At 39.3% G+C, this 20,732-nt stretch overlaps 1 protein-coding gene across 2 annotated transcripts in view; it reads right to left on the bottom strand.

Annotated features, from left to right (window-relative positions):
- Positions 1 to 20,732, bottom strand: part of ATXN3 (ataxin 3) — a 773,701-nt gene that overhangs the window by 444,915 nt on the left and 308,054 nt on the right. For both annotated transcript variants that reach the window (XM_044074716.1, XM_044074717.1), the window contains exon 7: positions 13,008 to 13,140. In XM_044074716.1, the coding sequence (XP_043930651.1) occupies positions 13,008 to 13,140 (133 nt within the window). The remainder of the gene's footprint in view (positions 1 to 13,007; positions 13,141 to 20,732) is intronic.

Raw genomic sequence — 20,732 nt, 5'->3', positions numbered from 1 at the left:
GAGGATTCCAGGACTACAAAGGGAAATAATGAGGGGGTGGCAGAGATATACAGGTTGCAAGCAAAGGAATGGGATTTTACGTAAATGGCACTTTTGCAATACTTTTACATAGTAAGTAAACCTCAGAGAATGCTGGCTGTAAGATTCAGGGAGGCCAAGATTGAAAGATGGATATTTCCAATTAGAGACATAACCACGGGGAGGTGGCAGAGGACTCCAGTGGAGTGTTGGACCGATTTCTGCAATTCTTCAACCTCTTCCTATGTGTGGAGGTGTAGGGTGGAGTTTGTGGTTCCCCCTTGGGAACGCTTAAGGGAGCAGAATCTCTTAAGCATCCAGTGTCCAAAGAGGCTACCCAAGACAAAAGTCACAACGGTTGGATGACATTGCATTAGATTTACATGAAAAAGGAAGTGCAAGATGGAGTGAATTACTCATAAGTATCGACTCTAAAGCAGGCACTCAGCTCTTGGAAGGGGGCAGTGATTCTGCCATATAGAAGGATGGTAAAAGCAAAGACTACAAAATCCTGAATGGCCTTACAAACATTTGAGCTGGCTCCAGTTATGATAAACCTAATTCATGATGACCAGTGTGGATTCATCGTTTCAAAGCAAACATTCAGTATCATCCTGAAATCATTGATAATTCTGCAGGAGGCTAAAAAGCACAATTGGGCACAGTTGGTGGCCTGAGTGGACAAGAAGGTTTTTGATAAAAGATACAAGCAGTTTATTCTAGTGTGCTAGCAAGACTTGGTTTCCCAGAAGGATCCATCCTGTTATTTAATTATGTTCATACAGGTACATACTCTTAAGTGAAGACCAATGAGAGTCTTCTCTAGATTTTCTTTACGGGGACTAATCTGGGTGGCCTGCTTCCTGCTCTTATTTTTGCTTTACATTTGGAGCCCCATACTACAGGTTTAAGGCAGTCTGAACTAAAAGGCTCTGAAATGTAAAGAGAACTCGCCAAACTAGCCCTATATAAAAAGACAACTATCTGGTCTGTTAAGGGGATTTGGAGGTGGATTTAGCCAGGTTATTAAAACCTTTGGGCTGATTTGACAAACTAGGTTAAAACATAAATGTGGGGAAGATTCATACTATTTCAATAAGTTTCTCAGAGATATCCAGAAAAGTGGCCATGTTCTCTGGTAAAGAATTTAGAAATGGACTTGGTCTCAGCATTACAGAACACCGCAAGAGTCATATGACAAGGTGAAAAACAAATGTAAGGAATGGATTGGGAAATGGAAATTATTATATTTGGAGGGGATCTAACTAATCCAAACGTTTTGTAATGTTGTTGTGTTTATACTGCATTCAGATGATTCCACTGAACTAGAACAATTCATTGTTTCAAGATATAAAGAATATAGTTTCAGTTTTCATTTGTAAGCAAGCCAATCCAGGGGTTGCCTGGGTGGTGATGTTCCCAAGGGACAGGGGAGAGTTGGGACCTCTGGACTTGAGATACTGGAGGGTTGACCAGCTTATTTACTTATTTTTTTTAAATGAAGCCCAGATGCCAGGGTCATGACATGGAAGGATTTGGGCAGAATGGTAATTAGGCATAATGGACGAAATAATAAGCAAAAAAGAAGCCAATCAGTGTTACTAGTCCACAAAACACTCGAAAAAAAGATTCTGATGAAATCCCTGCTTAAGAGGGAAGAAAACGCTCAATCAACTGGTTTTAAGGATTTTATAATAAAGGAAACATACTTGGAATCCATTTGAAGTAACAGTGCTTTTTTTCGAGTGTATAATGGACGAAATGCTGATACTCTTTTCTTGGTTAGGAATGAAGACAAGACTGCCAGACTGTGGAGGGAAACAGTGAGGCATTCAGAACTGGTTGCTAGAAAAGTTTCAGGCAGAAGGATGGAGAAGATTGTTGCTCCTCCCTATACCCCCATAAAATCTCCTTAGTTATTATGCGATGGTTCCCCAAAATTTGGCTTTCCATACATCATTACTAAAATACTACTCTCAGTTAAGAGAAACAAAGGCTTTATCACTTGGCCAAGGTTTAAACAATCAAACTTGAGAGTTAGGGATTATTTTTGTTACACGAGGAATTAAGAGAAATGTATAAAAAATTTTAGCAGGAGTACAGGGACAGCCTGTGGAAAAGGTCTAGCACATGTATGTGCAGATACCCCTTGACAGAGCGATCAACAAGCTTTTTAAAAGGGGTAGGATAAGGTTGAGAAAAGGCGGTGGAAAACATACTGGCAAGCAGGTTTATGTCCCTAAGGTATGCCATTCACTCGAACAAAGAAGTTTCATATATTTTCATGGAAATGCTTTCAGAAATATTTTTATACATCTAATAGACTTCAGAGTATACACGTGTCAGGGAGGTCAAAGAGGTGAGAGGGGAACATAGTGGCATGTCTTCTTGACAATGTTCTGTGCTTCAGACATTTATAAAAATGACCTCTGAAAACTGACTGAGGAGTCATGGCAGGGGAAGGCTGTTCTTTCCCCATTAATATTCTTTCTAGGGGATCTGAAAGGTGGCAATTGGGCTTGACAAATAGGAATTAATGGTCGTTACATCACTGCTGGAGAAATAGATAACTAGGAAATGGAAGAATGCTGACTCTCCCCGAACTGAGGAACTGAAAGTAGGTTATGAGGGATTGAGAGTCATCGGTGGTAAATGGCTTCCTTGGCTCTGGAGACAGCAGGGTCTATAGGGTGAGGAAAGTGAACCGATTCAGAGGTTAGACACAAACTGGTCTAATGAAGGTTTTGTTGTTGGCAAGGTAACACAGAAGCCGAAGGCTGGGCAATGTTTACTTTGACATGCAAGATTTTTCAAACATATACAGAGATGTGGGACAATGTATTAATCTTGATTTGTTACCAGTGTGGAATTGGCTGCAGATTTTTGACTATTTGGAGTGATTTTTATTTCTTGTAACATCACAGTGTCTAACATCAATTTTCTTCCTGTTTTGTAGCGTGCACTATTCCGCCCATATTCCAAGTCTTTTTTTCGTCTGTTGGTTTACATTCTTCAACAACTCCCTCGTCACTTGTCTCAGTCTCACCAAACTACCCAAGCTACAAAAAAATTGCTCTTACAAGTGTGCCCAATAACACTGAAAAAAAAAAAAAAAAACAAAGCTTGACATGTGGGCCATGTCAGACAGATGGGATAAGTTAGTGAAATGACAAGATCACCTTATTATACAACCTCATCATGTGAGATTCACAATTTAATGCAGCTGTGTGAAGCTGAAGGCACAACTGCTGCTGCTTCATTTAATGTTAGCAAAGATTGAGTTTATTATTCTCCTTGGTGCCTAATCAGCGACTGTACTATATTCCAGCCAGCTACTTTTGGGTGCCCCCTGTGGTTATTTTTTGCTTGGCTACTGTGTTTTCTCTTAACCATAACCAGTTAATTGCTGTAACACGCTGATTAGAATTAATGAACATCAACCAAAGGGCGTCGTATAATGCCAGTTATGTTCACTCTCTAACTGAAATACCACTACATGTGATTTTGCTTTACGTTATCTAACCAAAGCCGTTAATGCAAAATAACGCTGACTAATGTAAGAACGCCAACCAAAGGACGTCGTAAAAATACAATAATAGTCTGCTTTTATTTGTACTCACTAAATGGAGTTAGCGTTGCACGAGTCTTAAAGAGGTTTCCTAAATACAGCGGTTATAGCAGAATAACGCTGACCAGATTAGTGCGTCATACTTTGCCTAATACTTGTACGTAGAAAATTTGCTCTGCTAGGTTATATCATTGTACTTTTAAATGCTTTGATTGCCTTGGCATATTGGAATGTTTGGTTATATTCTAAGACTTTGAGATGCTTTGTTTTGCCTGAAATAGTTTTTGATATTTAAATTATCTACTATTGTCTATCCCCTTACTTGCAAAACGTGCTAGGGGTTACTTGTACTAGACTTGGATTGTAGAGTGTTAGATCGTTTTTAAACTGAGTCATACTTTGCCTAACTTGCATTGTCCTATAGTTCTACTCTGCTGCTTTCTACTGCTACCTCTTATACTTACTGTCCCTCCATAAATACCCTTCACCTATATCCATCCCTTCCCTCCATAAATACCCTTCACCTATATCCATCCCTAGTATTTCTACTATCTACAATACACTTATATATAACCTTTCTCTTCTGATTATTGCTTAGTTTCTGTCTTTATCCCCTACCTTCTTACCTGTAACCTTTTAAAAACCTAATTCTTGTGCGTCTCTCCTCTTTTTTTACAGTACTCCACTCCAGATGCTCCCTCACTGCCTCTAAAATACAAGGATTACCTCCTGCAATACCCCAGACGTTTCCCTGGATGTTTGCCTGCTAACCTGGGCCTTATAGCAAGAACTACTGAGAGGACTCCCCAATACAATATCTTGTGAATGTATGTACCCTTAAACTAATGTATTGTGATTACCTCATACTACCTATATATGCGAAACGGCCCTTCCATCTGTGCGCCTCAGCAGCCTACCGCAGACCGCTTACTACTCTCTCCCCTCCAGTCCCTAGTCCGAGGATAATTCTTATTCCTACAAAAAAAGACTAGCTCATCTTTTCTGCTTGCTATCTTCCTATACCACTAGGTGGCAGCACCTACCAACAAAACTCCTGTACAACATTAATCTCTCACGACTTACGTACTTTCAAACTGACTATATTTTTCATATCCTACTCTCTATTTCTCTAAAACCGGCAATAAACCACTCCCTCCCTACAAAAACAATCACCAACATTTTAAAAGTTTGCCTCACTACATCTTCCTTACAGTATTCATCACTTTAACTACTTACCTTACTTTTGCAAGGCAGTTGCTGATACTTTTTCTGCTGTATTCTCTCTCCTTTTGCTCTATCCCGCTCTGTTCGCCCTACGGGCTCACTCCGCTCTCATACCCTACCCCCAATTCCCACCCACCCCCACAGCAACTACATTTATACATAGCTAGCCACTCCCCACACACCCAACCAATCCACATCCCTCCCATCCCACAATTACTCAAACATACCACATATACAAATCCAACCAATTACCACCTCTGCTCAACAATGAAGACATACCTCTTGCAAATGTCACTACTATCTTTCTTAATATGTGCCTATCACACATCTTACAAAATTACCCAGAACAGGTTAATTTCCCACAACCCCATAAAGCCACTGCCAATTTATCTCCCAACCTACCTCCTTACTCACTAACGATTAACCCCAGCTTATACTACAGTACTGCTGTAAGCTATAGTCAGATAAGACTATTCACCTCTTATCCCAAATCAACAGCAACTCAAAAATACTGTGCCATACTAAAAAAATAGCAAAATTAACCCATAAGGTCCATCACCTACTCCTGAGTGCTGGAGATATCCACCCAAACCCAGGGCCTAACGACACAAGTCCTCTCACCAATTCACATCACCTTCCCAAGACAACTCAACTTAACTCCACGCCATTAAACAGTCCAGTCCTAAACATAAATATTAGAAGCGTAAATAACAAAACACATTAACTACACACTCTAATCTCTCAATAGTCCCCTGATATAGTCAGTATAACAGAAACATGGCTAAAACCATCTACGCAAGATACTGAGATCCTAGCACCTGGATATAGTATACTTAGACAAGACAGACTAGGTAAAAAAAGGGTGGAGGCATTGCCCTGCTGTACAAAAACAGTTTATCCATAACTAAACTCGAGGCAACTACACCCCCTTTAGAAAAAGCTGAAATTCTCTTAGCAAAGCTTAAAATAAGTAACAGAAAAACCATCAACCTAGTAACAGGATATATCCCACCAGGCAATAACATCCCTATCATGGAGACATTCCTTCAATGGTTATCTCAATCCATGCCTCAAAAGACAATTATATTTGGTGACTTTAATACAGACTGGCTCACTAGCTCTGCTCAACTACCCACTAACCATATCAATCTTCATACCTTCTCTCAAGTAATCAAACATCCCACCAAAATAGTTAAAAACAATAAAAAGAAAGCCTATTAGACTGGATCTTGCTAAATAAAATACCCTGCTCCTACTTAGCCGGAACCCTTCCAGACTCCCTGAGTGACCATCAAACTACTTTCTTACTTAGATACAACTAACATCACACGCAAAGTCCTACACTTCAATTAGAAACAAAAAACACTTTAACCCCACTCATTTCAGACAAGAACTAAAGCTATATAATTGGTCTGACCTTTATTACCTACCCTTAGATGAGGCTATTCAAAACTTCAACTCCACCGTTTCCCCAATGGGGTACTTAGCTTTATTGAAGACTTCGGATCTGAAATTAGACTTAGAAAATCAACTGCTTCTGCTTTGGGCACCGCGCAGCAAGAAAGACTGAAGAAAATGGCATTGGATGCATCTTATATACCCCTGGCGCACTGACGTCGGGAAGAAGCGACAGCAACTGACACCGGGCCAAGACTTTGGAACTCTGGCCAACTACGGGACCGCCTGACGGCAGGATAACTCCACCTTCTTAGACATATTAAACAGACACGCCCTGCAAGAACTACTACAGTAAAGTCAAAACCAGTCCCATGGTTAACTAGAGAAACTAGGCATAAAAATAGCTGAAAGAAATAGAGCCTGGTCAACCTGGAGGTCCAATAAAAGCCCTAGTACACAGCAAGCCTACCAACAGATTAGGAATCTAACCAAAAAAACTAGTAATCCAAGAAAAGAGAAACTACTTCTTTACCCATCAAACCCAACACATGAATAACCCTAAGAAATTCTGGGCAGGTTTAAACAAGTTAATACACCCTGGTAAAACAATCACCCCACCCCCAACATCAGGTTTAACAAAGGACAATATAGCTGAATCATTCAATACATTCTTTACTGAAACTGTACAAACTCTATCCCAACAATATCTCACTTGTCACTACAACAGGTGTCCTCACCACCACTAACTACATGCCCACTTGTAAACTGCAACTCACCCCAACCTCCTACATAAGAAAATATTATCCCAGCTGAAACCTACAACACTAGGAATAGATTCCCTCCACAATGAATTTCTAAAACTGGCAGCAGCAGAAATAGCTGTACCAGTTTCTATACTAATCAATAGATCAATTACTGAAGCTACAGTACCCCTGATCTGGAAAACTGCCTATGTCATACCTATCCACAAAGGAGGCACTTCCTATGACATATCTACCGACCAATAGCTATACTATCTCCACTGGCTAAAATATTAGAAAAATGCATCCACCATCAACTTATGTCCCACCTTATACATCAGGAACTCATATCTCCATCTCAACATGGTTTCTGTCCAGGTCATAGTACCACCGCAGCTCTGTTAGCATTGACAGACACCATAAAACCATAACAGGAACAATGGTAAACTTACTTCTGCCCTCTTCTTAGACCTATCAAAAGCCTTTGATATGGTTAGCCATGACAAACTCATCTGCCACCTGAAAAACCTAGGATTAGACAACCAGTCTCCTGGTTTGATAACTATCTTAAGGACAGGCAACAAGCAGTACAGTGGAACAATAACTTGTCTCCACTTTTACCAGTCACTCTTGGGGTACCTCAGGGATCAATACTGGGACCCTTGCTATTCTCAATTTTCACAAAGAATCTCTACTCAGCGGTAAATGGCACTAACCTTATCCAATACGCAGACATTTCCACTATAATATGCAGTGCCTCTACCCTTTAAGAACTACACAACAAAACCCAGGAAAACTTCCACTCGGTTGAAAACTGGCTTACTGACAATGGCCTCATTCTTAACCCCAAAAAGACCAAGATCCTGCTATTTCACCCCTCACAAAATACCACCCTTACTGACACTTTCTTTATTCACTATAAAAATGGTACACTTATCACAACCGAATCTCACACAAAACTACTAGGCGTCACCTTTGATAAGTTAAAATTTGATATCCACATTAATCTAGCTATTAGAAACACTCACAGAAAGCTAGGTAGTCTCTACAAACACAAATCCTACTTGACCCATACTGTTAGGACCACAACTGCTCACACTCACTTGCTCTCAGCATTACTCTATGCATCCCCAATCCTAACAAATCTATCCAAAAAAGACACCAGCAAACTGGCAACCCGCTATAATCAAATAGCCAAATTTGCTAATAACACACCTTTTAGAACCCATCACTGTCATATCCTAAAACAATTGGACTGACTCGAACTGCCAAATTTATTAATCTACAATCAACTTATCACTACGTATAAGCTCCTCTCCCACCCAAATAAAACACCAGCTTTAAGCAACCTAATTCAGCAGTATTCCTGTCCTAGGCTACTCCGCTCCACAGATAAGTTACTATTAACAGTTACTAGATCACATAACCATGCTGGTGACTCCCTCAACTCATCTTACATATCCAAAATTTGGAACTCCCTGCCTCTTTCCATTACCCTGGAATCGTCTCTATCCAAATTTACGAAATGTGTAAAAAGCCATCTCAGCAACAAATGGTTATGTACCTACTCAACACCTGACTAACTACAGTCCTGCTCCACTCCTATTAATCTTTCCTCAAACACACAGTCTCCTGATATGACTGTTTAGTCTTATGAATACCATATTCAGATGCATGATGCGACTCCAGATAGGATATTTAATATACTTTATTGTTAGTACAAGTATTGATTATATATGTCTTTGTAAGAAATGAATAATGTGTGCTCATCTATATTGTCTTTATTATTGCTGCTGCAAGAAAGACTAAAGAAAATGGCGTCGGATGCATCTTATATACCCCTGGCGCACTGACGTCAGGGAAGAAGCGACAGCAACCGACGCCGGACCAAGACTTTGGAACTCTGGCCGATTGCAGAACCGCCTGATGGCAGTGTAACCCAAGTGTAATGACTGCAGCAGTGTAACACGATGAACATCATGTAAAATATATTGTCTGTATGTCTTGCATATGTGTTTCTTTAGAGCTTTTCTCCCCGGGCCTCCACTGCAAAAGGACATGTATCCAGTTGGACTATCCCGGTTAACAAATTTAAAATAAATAAACTGTTCACAAAGCACTCTGCAGTCACTTGTGTGTGAATGTGCCCAATCTACCAGAAGCAGGACTGCTTGAGAATTAAACCATCAGTGCTACGGACTTTGCAATTTACTCCCCCCATTCCCCTACCTGGAGATTAAGGGTACCCCTATCTCCAGCTCCCGAGGTAGAGAAAAATATCTCCTCCAGTCAACTGCGAGAAAAATTCACTGATTTATAACAAGCTCAAATACATTGTGCATTAATCTCCCCATACACACTCCTATTAAAGTAGCAAAGATTGGGGCACAGCTTCCATTTTTATATCAGCTTCTTCAGGACACCGGATGGTGCCTAATTCAAAAATACCAAACAATGAGATTAAAAAACAAAATCAGTAACTTGCAACATTATTTTTTTCTTTTACTGAACTACACTTATTGTTAAATATATTCTCTTGACTCCCTGCTGTGTTCTTCTCACCACATCAAAATCAATTACACTAGCAGGCGAAATACTCCACTGTTAAATGCTCCAATCTGAGGCACCAATGCCATACTAACAGAAATAAAAAAAAAATAAAAAAATCAATCCTTTTTTTAACTTATAATAAAAACAATTATCCATTATAATCTCTTACATCCTCACCCGCCATTCTGACTGCAGTTTACTGTCACTACACCTACCTGGCATAACACAGCACAGCACAGCTATTTTTGCTGGACTAGCAATGTTTGATATAAATCAGCAAGGTAAACGTCCTTATGGCATGTGCAAACTCAATGAATTTTCATGAGAATTTCAACAAATGATCATTTAGTACTTTGGGCTCATTTTTCACACCTGCTGGTCATGCCTCACTAACTACAACAAAGTCCCTGTGCACTTCTATTCTAAATGCAAGGACATATGCAAGGATTCTGTTTGTGGACTTCAGCTCTGCATTTAATACAGTAATTCTGGAACTTCTTCACCTGAAACTCTCCCAGCTTTCCTTTCCTGTTTCCACCTGCCAATGGATCACCAATTTTGTAACCAATAGGAAACAGCAGGTGAAACTGGGGAAATTTACAGCAGCAGGTGAAACGGGAAATGTACATCTACCTATTGCACGATTAATACAGGTGCCCCCCGGGGATGTATCTCCCCACTGCTATTCTCCCTCTACACTAAAGACTGCATCTCTAAGGACCCCTCTGTCAAACTTTATTAAATACGCAGAGGATACAAATATGATCGGGCTCATCGGGAATGGTGATCAATCTGCATACAGACGGGAGGTTGAGCAGCTGGCCCTTTGTAGTCAGAACAATTTGAAACTGAACACACAAACTGTGGAGATGACTCTGAACTTTGGGAGTGGTACTATAAGGTTATCCTCCCTCTTTATATTATTTAGTACTGCTGTATCAGTTGTGGAATCCTTCAAGTTTTTGGGATCTATAATCTCCCAGAACTTGAAATGGGAGACCAATGTAAAGTCCATCATAAAAAGGCACAACAGCAAATGTACTTTCTGCGACAGCTGAAGTTCAACTTCTCACAGGAACTGTTGATTCAATTCTACACAACAGTTACGAAGTCTGTTCTCAGCTCATCCATAACAGTGCAGTTGGATCTCTGTCTAATCATGACAAAAATAGGTTACATCGGATAGTCAGGTCTGCCGAAAAAATCATTGGTGCTAGTTTGCCCTCCTTACAGGACTTGTACATTCCAGAGTCATGAAAAGGGCAGAGAAAAGCATTACCGACCCGTCACATCCAGGCCACCATCTTTTTGAACTATTGCCATCGACCAGGCATTATAGGTTCAAAGGTTTATACTAGGCTATCTGCCCTAGGGCATTTATAAGCCTAGCCAAAAATGTGTTTGGTTCTCTCCACCCTTATAATTTAACTACTAGAGCCTCTGTCCATTAGTGGCACTGGAGTTATCCCAGGTGCAAACTTACGGTTTCCCATCCACTCCTCAAGATTTCTCTTGAAGAGGGCCAGCGAGGGACTTTATCTTACCTGAACTGGGATTTTATTCTAGAGTGTGGGAAGCCTTTGGGATATGAATCTATCCCTCCAGCATGTCCTATTTATTGCTGTGCTGAGGTTTAAGTCAGAGGAGCTTGTGGCTCTAATGGATTTGGTTTTGTTAAGGTGGAGCATGTCCATTAATTCTGGGTTGGACATGGCCTTGTAAGTCAGGCAGAGGTCGCCTCTGAGCAGGCGGTAAGTAACTGAGTAGAGCTGTAGTTTCTTTAGCCTAGTTGCATAGGGCAACTGTTTGAGGCCCATGATCCTTTTAATAAAGAACTTTCGGGGTCTCTCCAGCTGCTGCAGGTGCTGGGTAAGGTATATCCCAAATGGGGCATTGTACTCATTAATATGCACCTAAATGAGCAGATACAAGAACAGTTTTTTCCACAGGCCAAGTTCATAAGCAGTTAACTCAGCTTATTAGACTGGGGTATTCTTTTTCCCAAGCCTCTGAGGATTCTGCAGTACATTTTTTTTTTTAACATATTTGTTTCTTCAGAGTTTAGTTTACTATTTCTTGCACTGTGTTGCACTTTGCACCTTGTGCGTATTCACATATGTGTATTTACTTTTTTTTTTGTCTTTAACAGTTGTATGTATGTCGTTTATGTAATTCATACTTGGAGAGTCACTGAAACCGGAGTCAAATTCCTTGCATGTATGCATACTTGGCTAATAAATGAAATTCTGAAAATGCAAGTTTGCACACAGGATGCAAAAATCACACTCTAAGATGGAACTTTAAAATGTCACTGTTACAGTTAATTACAGGTGTTTGTACAATGAAGTTAATAAAAATTAGTTTTAAAATATCAGCAACTGCTAGTTTTGACTACTCATTTAAGAAGGCAAATGCCTGCTTGCAGTGTTGCATAAACAAGCACTATATATATTGCTCTACAATTAAGACTACAGTCTAGGCAACATTTTTTTTCAATATGGATTCAGTATAGAAATCATCTCTGCCACAAGACATTTTTTTAATCACAATTTTCATAAAACAATGAAAAGTATGTTGAAAATGTAGTCAAAAATCTTGGAAATCACCAAGATATGAGACTGCCTATCAACTTAAGCAATTTTAAAAGATTATGTCCTGAAATTTAAAATTTAAAACAAACAATGTCATTCCTTCTGACTACATCATAAATGTAATTTCAAGCATTCTTTTTCAGGCCCAGGCCAATGTGATAAAAATGTATTTTTTAATACAAAACGGCACTTCATATTCAGTGTGAAAAAAATCACATTCAGAGCGAATGTAACATCACTACTTTCGTTCATGAGGTATGACTTGGTGCCGATCAAAATGTGGAAACCCTCAAGGTCATGCGAATGTGATCAGTTTAGTGAATATTGCCTCATATTTCCTAAATTTTAATACTTCACTCAAAATTTCTTAGAATTGTACAGACGTTTTTGTATTCCTAGCAATTAGTCTTGCACTACTTGAATTAGCTTGACACAGGTGACATACGCAGCTTCCTTGAAAAATCCACGCACTTCACGTGGCTCCATTATTTCACTTAAATAAGCCTGCATCTATCACGTCTATGCAGTTTCAGAGTGCTGAGAACACACGAGGACAGTTATGCCACAAATTCTTCTGCCTTTTTTTGAAATCTGTGTGTGCCTTTGCTCTCTTTTTTATTTTTTTTTTTTTAAAAAGTCCAGTTTCACTTATCAGCGCTTTGAAGAGGTCCTGAACTATCTGGCTTAATAATGATAATATACACACGTATTTACTGCATCATTACTTGTAGCACTTGGTCTGCTTTCTGTCTTCATACACTTCTATACATCTCAGTGTGCTGACTTGGTCAATTACAAACTTTTTCTTCATCAGTAATGAATGCTGCTTTAGGGAAAAATGTATACTAAGCAACAGTAACATGTCAACATATGTTTAAACACACTTTTGTAAACTAGCAATGCAACAACGCACCCTACCTCTGACTTCCTGACTGGGCTGCTTCTTCTCCAATCAAAGTTGGTCGCTGTCGCTGTTGTACTCGTACCATTCGCAGAACTTCATCTGCTTCGCAGTCAGGTAGCTCACCCTTCACTACAAATATTGAGTAACCTGGAATGCATAAAATGTTTACTCTCAAATGCAAATCTCAAAAAACCTAATAATCCATATTTTGAAAGGCACAATTTGGTAATCTCTCAGCTCAGTTAGAATTTATTTTTTTGGTTCAGCAATGCATTATGCCTTTTGACCAATCAATGCAACAAAAAAGAGGAGAGAATGCTCATCGACCAAACAAATGTTGAAAACAATCCTATACACTTGCTTTCATTTATTTTCGAAGATATTTTGATTAGCTGTTTATCATAATAACCAGTTAAATATATTTTCAAATCCACAAGCTACTTCAAGACAGATCTGAAGGCATTAGTTGTAACAGAATGAAGTAAACCACTTTGCAGAGGATCATTACAAAATTTTCTGTGGGTAACTGTCAGATGCAAGGCTGGCAAAGCTTCAATGCCAAGATACTATTGAAGACAAAAGTCTAACACAGCTTCAATGCCATTTTAAAGAACTGCAGCATAGTCAGAAGTTGAAAGGCATCTACAAGAGGTAAATCACCACAACATGTTATGTTTACGCTGAAGCTGTTGGTAAAGAATGGACATTAAGGTAGAACACTGGAAGTAGCCAGTGTGGTTGTGCACCTCTTACAATGTTACTATGGGAGTGCTGTTTGACCACCATCGCTGCTGTAATATGAAAGATTCTAGTGTTTTTTTTTTTTTTTGGAGGGTTAAATTCATTTGTAAAGGAGGAAACTGTTGCTCCTCGTTGCCCAGGTTTCGGTTACATTTACAATGTTTTTACTTCTTTACGCCACATAAATATTTATAAAAGTATCACTGTTCACGTGACTCCCTTTCTCATTTACCCTTCCTATCCTCTGTGATTTTTCAAGTCGTTCAGTAATGACAAATATTATTACTCATTTCAATGTACAATCATGTTTACAGACTATACAATAAATACTGAGCTGTACAAGTAAATGACAGCAGTGTTAGAACAAGTACAAAAGTAACTCAACTTTTCTCAAATTTCTGTCAATTTTAAATCACATGTACAATATTTTAAATTAAAAACAAGACTTTTTCAGCCACAAAGCAAATAAATTCACTACTAATGCTATGTAAATATGTAAAACTATGACAAATACAACCAAAAGTAGTAACAGAAGCACTAACAGATCCAAAGTACGAAAGTAGTTTATTTTTGAATGTTTTCATCCATTAATGTTAGTATTTTTTTCAGAAAAGCATACACCACATACTCCATGACAAACACTAAAAAGTACATCACCTGGTCAATCTTTCTAAATCACGTGTCTTCAACACTACCCCATTAAAAATGGCCAAGACAAAACAATAATCAAGCTGAATTTAACGAAATTATAAAAATAATCCAAATGTCAATCAAAATAAACACACAGTGATGTGCTGCCTCCAATTTCAGTAAATTAATAGGAATATTTTAATTTATTCTTGGTTCACAAGAAGCATTCAATAAAATCTGCTAATAAACCTCCCTAAACTCAAAATAATTTTCTCACTCACCCTTACCCAGTAGAAGAAACCACTTAGTACAAAACAATGAAAATTTTAAATTCTTTGCCAGTTACAAGTCTGAAAAGGACTTTGGTGTTATTGCCCATGAGTATACTGTACACATGTTTATATATCCCATAGGTTCACAGGGGATTAACTAGGCTTTTTTTCTTTTCTTTTTTTTTTTACCCCAGACCACCTTTTTTAAAGGTAACGATACTTTCTTACAGTTATTTGAAACGGATATATGTAGACTTGGTAATGGGTAGTCAAGCACTTACAGAGACATAGGTGTCAGACCAGGGGTACATTTCTGACTCCCCATTTACTGGTGCAAGTTTACATGAATTGTGTCGGGGAAGAACTCAAGTTCTTATGGACAGGAAGTCTGTTCCAAATAAGTGGTATTCTCTGAGACAAGTTCCTGTCCCTCCAACAAGTCCCATTTATTTTGCAGACAAAGTTTAGGTCCCTAAATTGGGTAAATCTGATGGTATTTGTTTTGCACATGTGCAACAGATCCATCAGAGTGGGGTCAGAGGATGCTTTGTAGGCAGGGCATACATCGCCTCTTAGTCTGTCAAAGCTAGAGTACATTGATTGGTCTTGGAGGCAGACCATGTAGAACATGTTGTTTATGCCCCGCATTCTTTTTTTGTGAGGAAGCTCTGTGGATGCTCCAGTTGTTGCATTTGCCTGGTAAGGTACATACTGAAGGGAGCACTGTACTCAATGATTGAGGGCTGAGTATGGTGGAACAATGACATCCTTGGATCTATATGCTACATCCTTGCATATAAGCTGCGCAACATACAATGTCTTCCTGACTATTATAGACACAGGGTGGCCAAAGGCCTGGCCACTGTCTACATGGGTTCCAAAAACCCTGACCACTGGGTCTACTCTTTGGGGTGTCTTATCAATGTGGCAGCTTCAAAGGGTAGCAGTCTTCCTGAAGGATACTATTATGCAATTTCTGGCACTGAACTTTAGACTGTGGCTCTGGCAGTAGTTATTAGTCTGTGTAAGGACTTCTTGGAGGGTACTTTATACTTTTTAGTAATTCTATTAGTACACATAGTTTGCAATGGTCTGCAGTCTTTGTCAGCTGCAGGCTCTTGATGTTGGCATTGACTTTAAAGAAGTACAAGCCAAAAAGGAATGGTCCCCCAGGACCAATCATTGAGGGAATTCTATTATAGCTGTCCTATTTGTAGAGGCAGACTCCTCTATACTATTTCCCTGGCTCCTATATGTGAGCCAGCTAGCTATCTCAGTGGATGACAGAGGTTTACACCCATTTTGTGAGTTTCTCTACAATGCCCAAGTGGGGTATTGTGTCAAATGCTTTGGCAGGGTCAAAACAGGAAGCATACACTATTTTGCACTCATACATTGGTTTGGTGATGCTCTTGAAGCTCGCCAGGTTGATTTTGCTTGACCTGTCCTTGACAGAACCAAACTGGGTTGATCTAGTCAGCCTTATGGGTCTGTAGTTACCAAAGTCCATAGATGGCCCACCCTTGTGCAGAGAACAGCTGCAGTCCTCCATTCCATTCATATGCTGTGAAGCCTGTCTGGAGACTACAGTTACACAGTGATTTTAATGGTACTGATAGGTCATGGTTTACTAAACAGACATCTTGGGATATTATCAGTGGCCATCAATGCAGTGTTCTTTGCCTTGGACAGTTCATTCAGACTCCATTTTCTAGTGACAGCAGGAGTTATGGATGAGGGTATTTCCTCACTGGTGTTGGGAGGCAGGGGAGGATTAAAACTGGAGGTAAATTTGTTGACTAACAGATTTACCAAATCTTCCATCACAGTACAGCTGACTCAACTTGCAATGAGGTCTGCTCATTGTTGTGTACTGAATTTGAGGTTGCGGACACAGCTGAATAATGCCTTGTGATGGTACTTTGCCTAGGAGGCTATTTTTATCTCAAACCTGGCTTTGGTAGACTTGATTAGACACCTTCCCTCAGAGAGGATTATTTTGATTGATGAGGGGAGTTTCACCTTGCTTGGCATTGCACTTCCTAATTTTTATAAATGATTTTCTTCCTTTTGTTACATAAACTATTGATGTTGAGATTCCACCAGGCATATGGACTAGCTGGTGCAGGGCATTTGTGTCCAGAAATCTCTGAGTCTGAATGTCTGAGGGTGTGTATGATTCACAGTTTAAAGTGGGGTAGTTAAAGTCATCCTTGAATAAGGTGTTGGGTTGAAAGGGGAGTGTCTCCAGTATGTCGAAGTATGTTATGGGTTTTCAGGGTCATAGAAGGGGAGCTTTATCAAGATATGGTATGGGACTTTACATATGGTAATTTGGACATGAAGCTCAAGACAGTCAACACTGTTTGACCAACCTTGAGATGTTCTTTTCTGATGTAAACTAAGACAATTTCTCCTTTTGTCCTTTCTTGTGTAGTAGCTGCTCTAAATGTGTGGAACAATTATAACTACTCTGATATGGTGCCTGTGACGCCCGTGCACTGGCCCAGCAATCAAGGAGCCTCAATCCTCACCACTAACACCAGTGAGGGGCATCCATATATGGAAAGGATAATAAATACACACACAGTAAAGTACAATTGTCCTTAAGACAGTCATTCTGGGTCTGGGTTCTCCCTTTCTCTCCAGGTCCCCAACAAGACTCCCCGCTGGCACAGCTATAGGGTCCAGATCTTGCCTAGTGGGCAAGTTAAAATCTCCAGCACCCTCTCTGTCCAAACAGTGCTTCATGTCCCTGCCCAAGTAGCTGACACACACATACTTTGAGATATGAGTTATATACAAACACACAGAGATACTCCTGGGGAAGGCTGGTACAGGTTCTCCAGCTGTACCCCTTTTACCCAGACTATACTGTAGTACCACTTGCTACCACCCACTAATATTTATCAGCTACTAAAAGGCCCTTATGAAAGGGTGTCCCAATTATACTCTGCAATATTACTATCCAAATGGTAAGTGTGGCTGAACAGCAAGGCTACTGGAGTGACTTTGTACAATATCAATAAATACATGCAATGTACTCTTAGAGCTTAAATTATCTCTACACAAAACAGCCACAGTTGAAAGGTTTAAAAATATTTAATAATAAATAAAAACACAAGACAATACTTCTTACTACACAGGGTTAGTCAAGAGTTCAGAGATCACAAAGAAATACTTAAAAATAATACAGTAGAAAAGTTCTGACATCAATACAGAAAAAAACTAATCTAATATTCCTAGCTCCTAGCTATATCTAAGTGAAAACACAGTTCTAAAATAAACTTACATATAGAACACAGGCAGAGTGCTGGTGAGTTGGATGTTCTCAAGACAAATGCTCAATGCCCTCATTCTCCCTGTCCTTAAATTGACAACACAGTACTGCTAATTAATTTCAGATTACATAATTTCTTTCTGGTTCTCAGGCTAACAGAAACTCGGAGATTAATAGCCCTTTTGATCTTGCAGCTGGTCAGGAAGCCAGAGCAATAAAATAAATTATACATGCAAATTCTAGCAATTAACTCTGGTCTCAAAACAATAGCCAGAATTCCTTCATCCAGATATCTCGGCTCCGAGCCCTGAGATCAAAGATAGTCATGAAATGCTGGACTTATCAGCTTTCTTATAGTAGAGTGCACTGTTACATTTTTTTCAGTTCAACATCCAATACAGTGTTTTCACATTTAAGAGAACAAGCCTATGGCTTTATATTAATATTGACAAATGACAGAATTATCTACAAATTCTATATAGCTAGGCTGGCAGCCTTCACCTATCTTCACAGTGCCATCTATGGCTTTAAACAGTTTCTAGGTAACTATACAGAGGTCTACATTCTCCAAGGTGAGGAGAGCTTCCAGGGAATGAAGTTCCTCGTTAAACTTCTGGCAAGGAGAAAGAACACCTTTAGATTTTCTTGGGATGGTTTTGTTATGTCAGAAGGTTTATGAGGATGGCAATGCCTGAAAAAGGTGCTATGGGGTTGGACAAGGTTTTAGCCAATGTTCAAAAGCCTCTCTTCAAATACTCCAGGGAGTACATCTCAAGTCATTTATACCAACATGGGCTATGACTGGGTCATACTGGTACCTGTAGTTCAGCGACCTAAGTGTGTAAATGATCTGGCAGACCATGGTAGCTGACAGGCAACAGATGTCCCCTTACTTAGCCTGATAAATGGGACATCTGTATGTCTCACAATGGAGTTATCAATGACCAAAATACTGGGGCTGTGTGGTGGTCTGTCTTATGGACTTAGAAGGCGAGACACTGACGGGTTGTACGTGTCGTGGGAGGTGTTGTTTTGACAGAGTGCTTTTGAGGTTGCTGAGGATACTTACTGTAGGTGTAATGTCTGGGAGGACTTTTGCATTTTTAATAAACATTCTGTCTTACCCATGTAAAAAGCCATGCAAGACTGACAGGTTGCTAGACAATTCTATTTAGTGTTACAACTATATTTTCCATTGCAAAAAGTGGTTCTGGGAAAGTCCTTTTTTTTGTTAACAGTACATCATTATATTAATAAATGAACACGAATGACAAGCCCCACAATTGATCATTTTTCTGTTGCATATATCTAAATCCGTACAATCACATCTCCTAATTCAGTAATCAAAACATTACAAACACCTACAGCTGCTTTCCCATTCTGTCTCGTGAATGTACCAATTAATCATAACACACACTGTATGCCAAGACCACTGATTTAATGTTACCTTGCTTATCATTACAAAAGGATTTTCTCCACTAGCTAATTCCCTTGTGCTGTTCCCAACAGAATATACTAGCCAACCTTTTAAAATTATCATGCATCTATCTATCCTTTCATCCTTAATTTCTTTTTCAACTCTTTCCACTACTTGTACTGGATATCCTGTCTCAAAAAAAAAATTTGTCGATGCCATTTGTTCATCACAAAATTTTGTCATCTGAAACTAGCCTAGAGAGTTTCAAATATGGCCCATCTTCAGTCTGAAAGAATGAAGCGTAGTAAAACACAAATAAGAGTTCAAACACACGAGTTTGCAGTAAATAGTTGTCTTAGATATTTTTAATATTGTAGTTTTGAGGTCATGTGATTTAGAAAGACTAATCATGGGATGTACTTTATAGTATTTATGTCAAGAAGTGAGTGGTGTTTGTTTTTCTAAAGTCTTCAATATCAATGGATGAAAGCACTCAATAAATGAAATATTTTAGTACACTACATCTGTTGGTGCTTCCATGATGCGTTTTTATTTACTCATCTTCAAAGTAGTTTGGAGTTTAATATTTTTATTACACATCAATTTTCTAAAGAAATAAAGGGCTTGAACAATAACATATAACATAACCCCCAAGAAAATAAGCGGCCTAGCATGCTACTGCCATACCAGTCACTTCTAACAAGCCAAGGCTGAACAATCCATGCGAGTTAAGGACTGACCGCTGAACAATCAGTGTGAGTTAAGGACTGACCAGACTGACAATATGCACAGGACAAGCCATAGCTGAACCATCCGTGTGAGTTAAGGACTGACCGCTGAACAATCAGTGTGAGTTAAGGACTGAACAGGCTGACAATATGCACATGAAAAGCCATGGCTGAACAATCCATGTGAGTTAAGGACTGACCAGGCTAACAATATGCACATAAGCCATGGCTGAACAATCAGTGTCAGTTAAGGACTGACCAGCCTGACAATATGCATATAACAAGCCATGGCTGAACAATCCGTGTGAGTTAAGGACTGATCAGCCTGACAATATGCACATGACGAGCTATGGCTGAACAATCCGTGTGAGTTAAGGACTGACCAGGCTGACAATATGCACATGAAGTCCATGTTTACCTAACTGTCTCATGATAAAAACTGTTGAAGGGAGAAGACATGCATGTTTAAAGGAGCATTTTTCCCTTTCAAGTCTAAATGAATACAGACAGAGAAAAAACAGACAAACGTATGGACAATGTTAACAGCATGCACTGCCTACAGAAACAATCTTTTTTATTTTTAATTAAAAAAAAAAAAAAGAGGGAATGAAGGGATGAATTAATGGACAGCAGACACCATTTTGTCTTCAAGTAGGAGCCCAGATAAATTA

The sequence above is a fragment of the Protopterus annectens genome, chromosome 6.part0 (assembly GCF_019279795.1).
Source record: "Protopterus annectens isolate FY-2018-M chromosome 6.part0, PAN1.0, whole genome shotgun sequence".
Lineage (NCBI taxonomy): Eukaryota > Metazoa > Chordata > Ceratodontiformes > Protopteridae > Protopterus > Protopterus annectens.
This window is presented reverse-complemented; position numbering and strand designations above follow the sequence as displayed.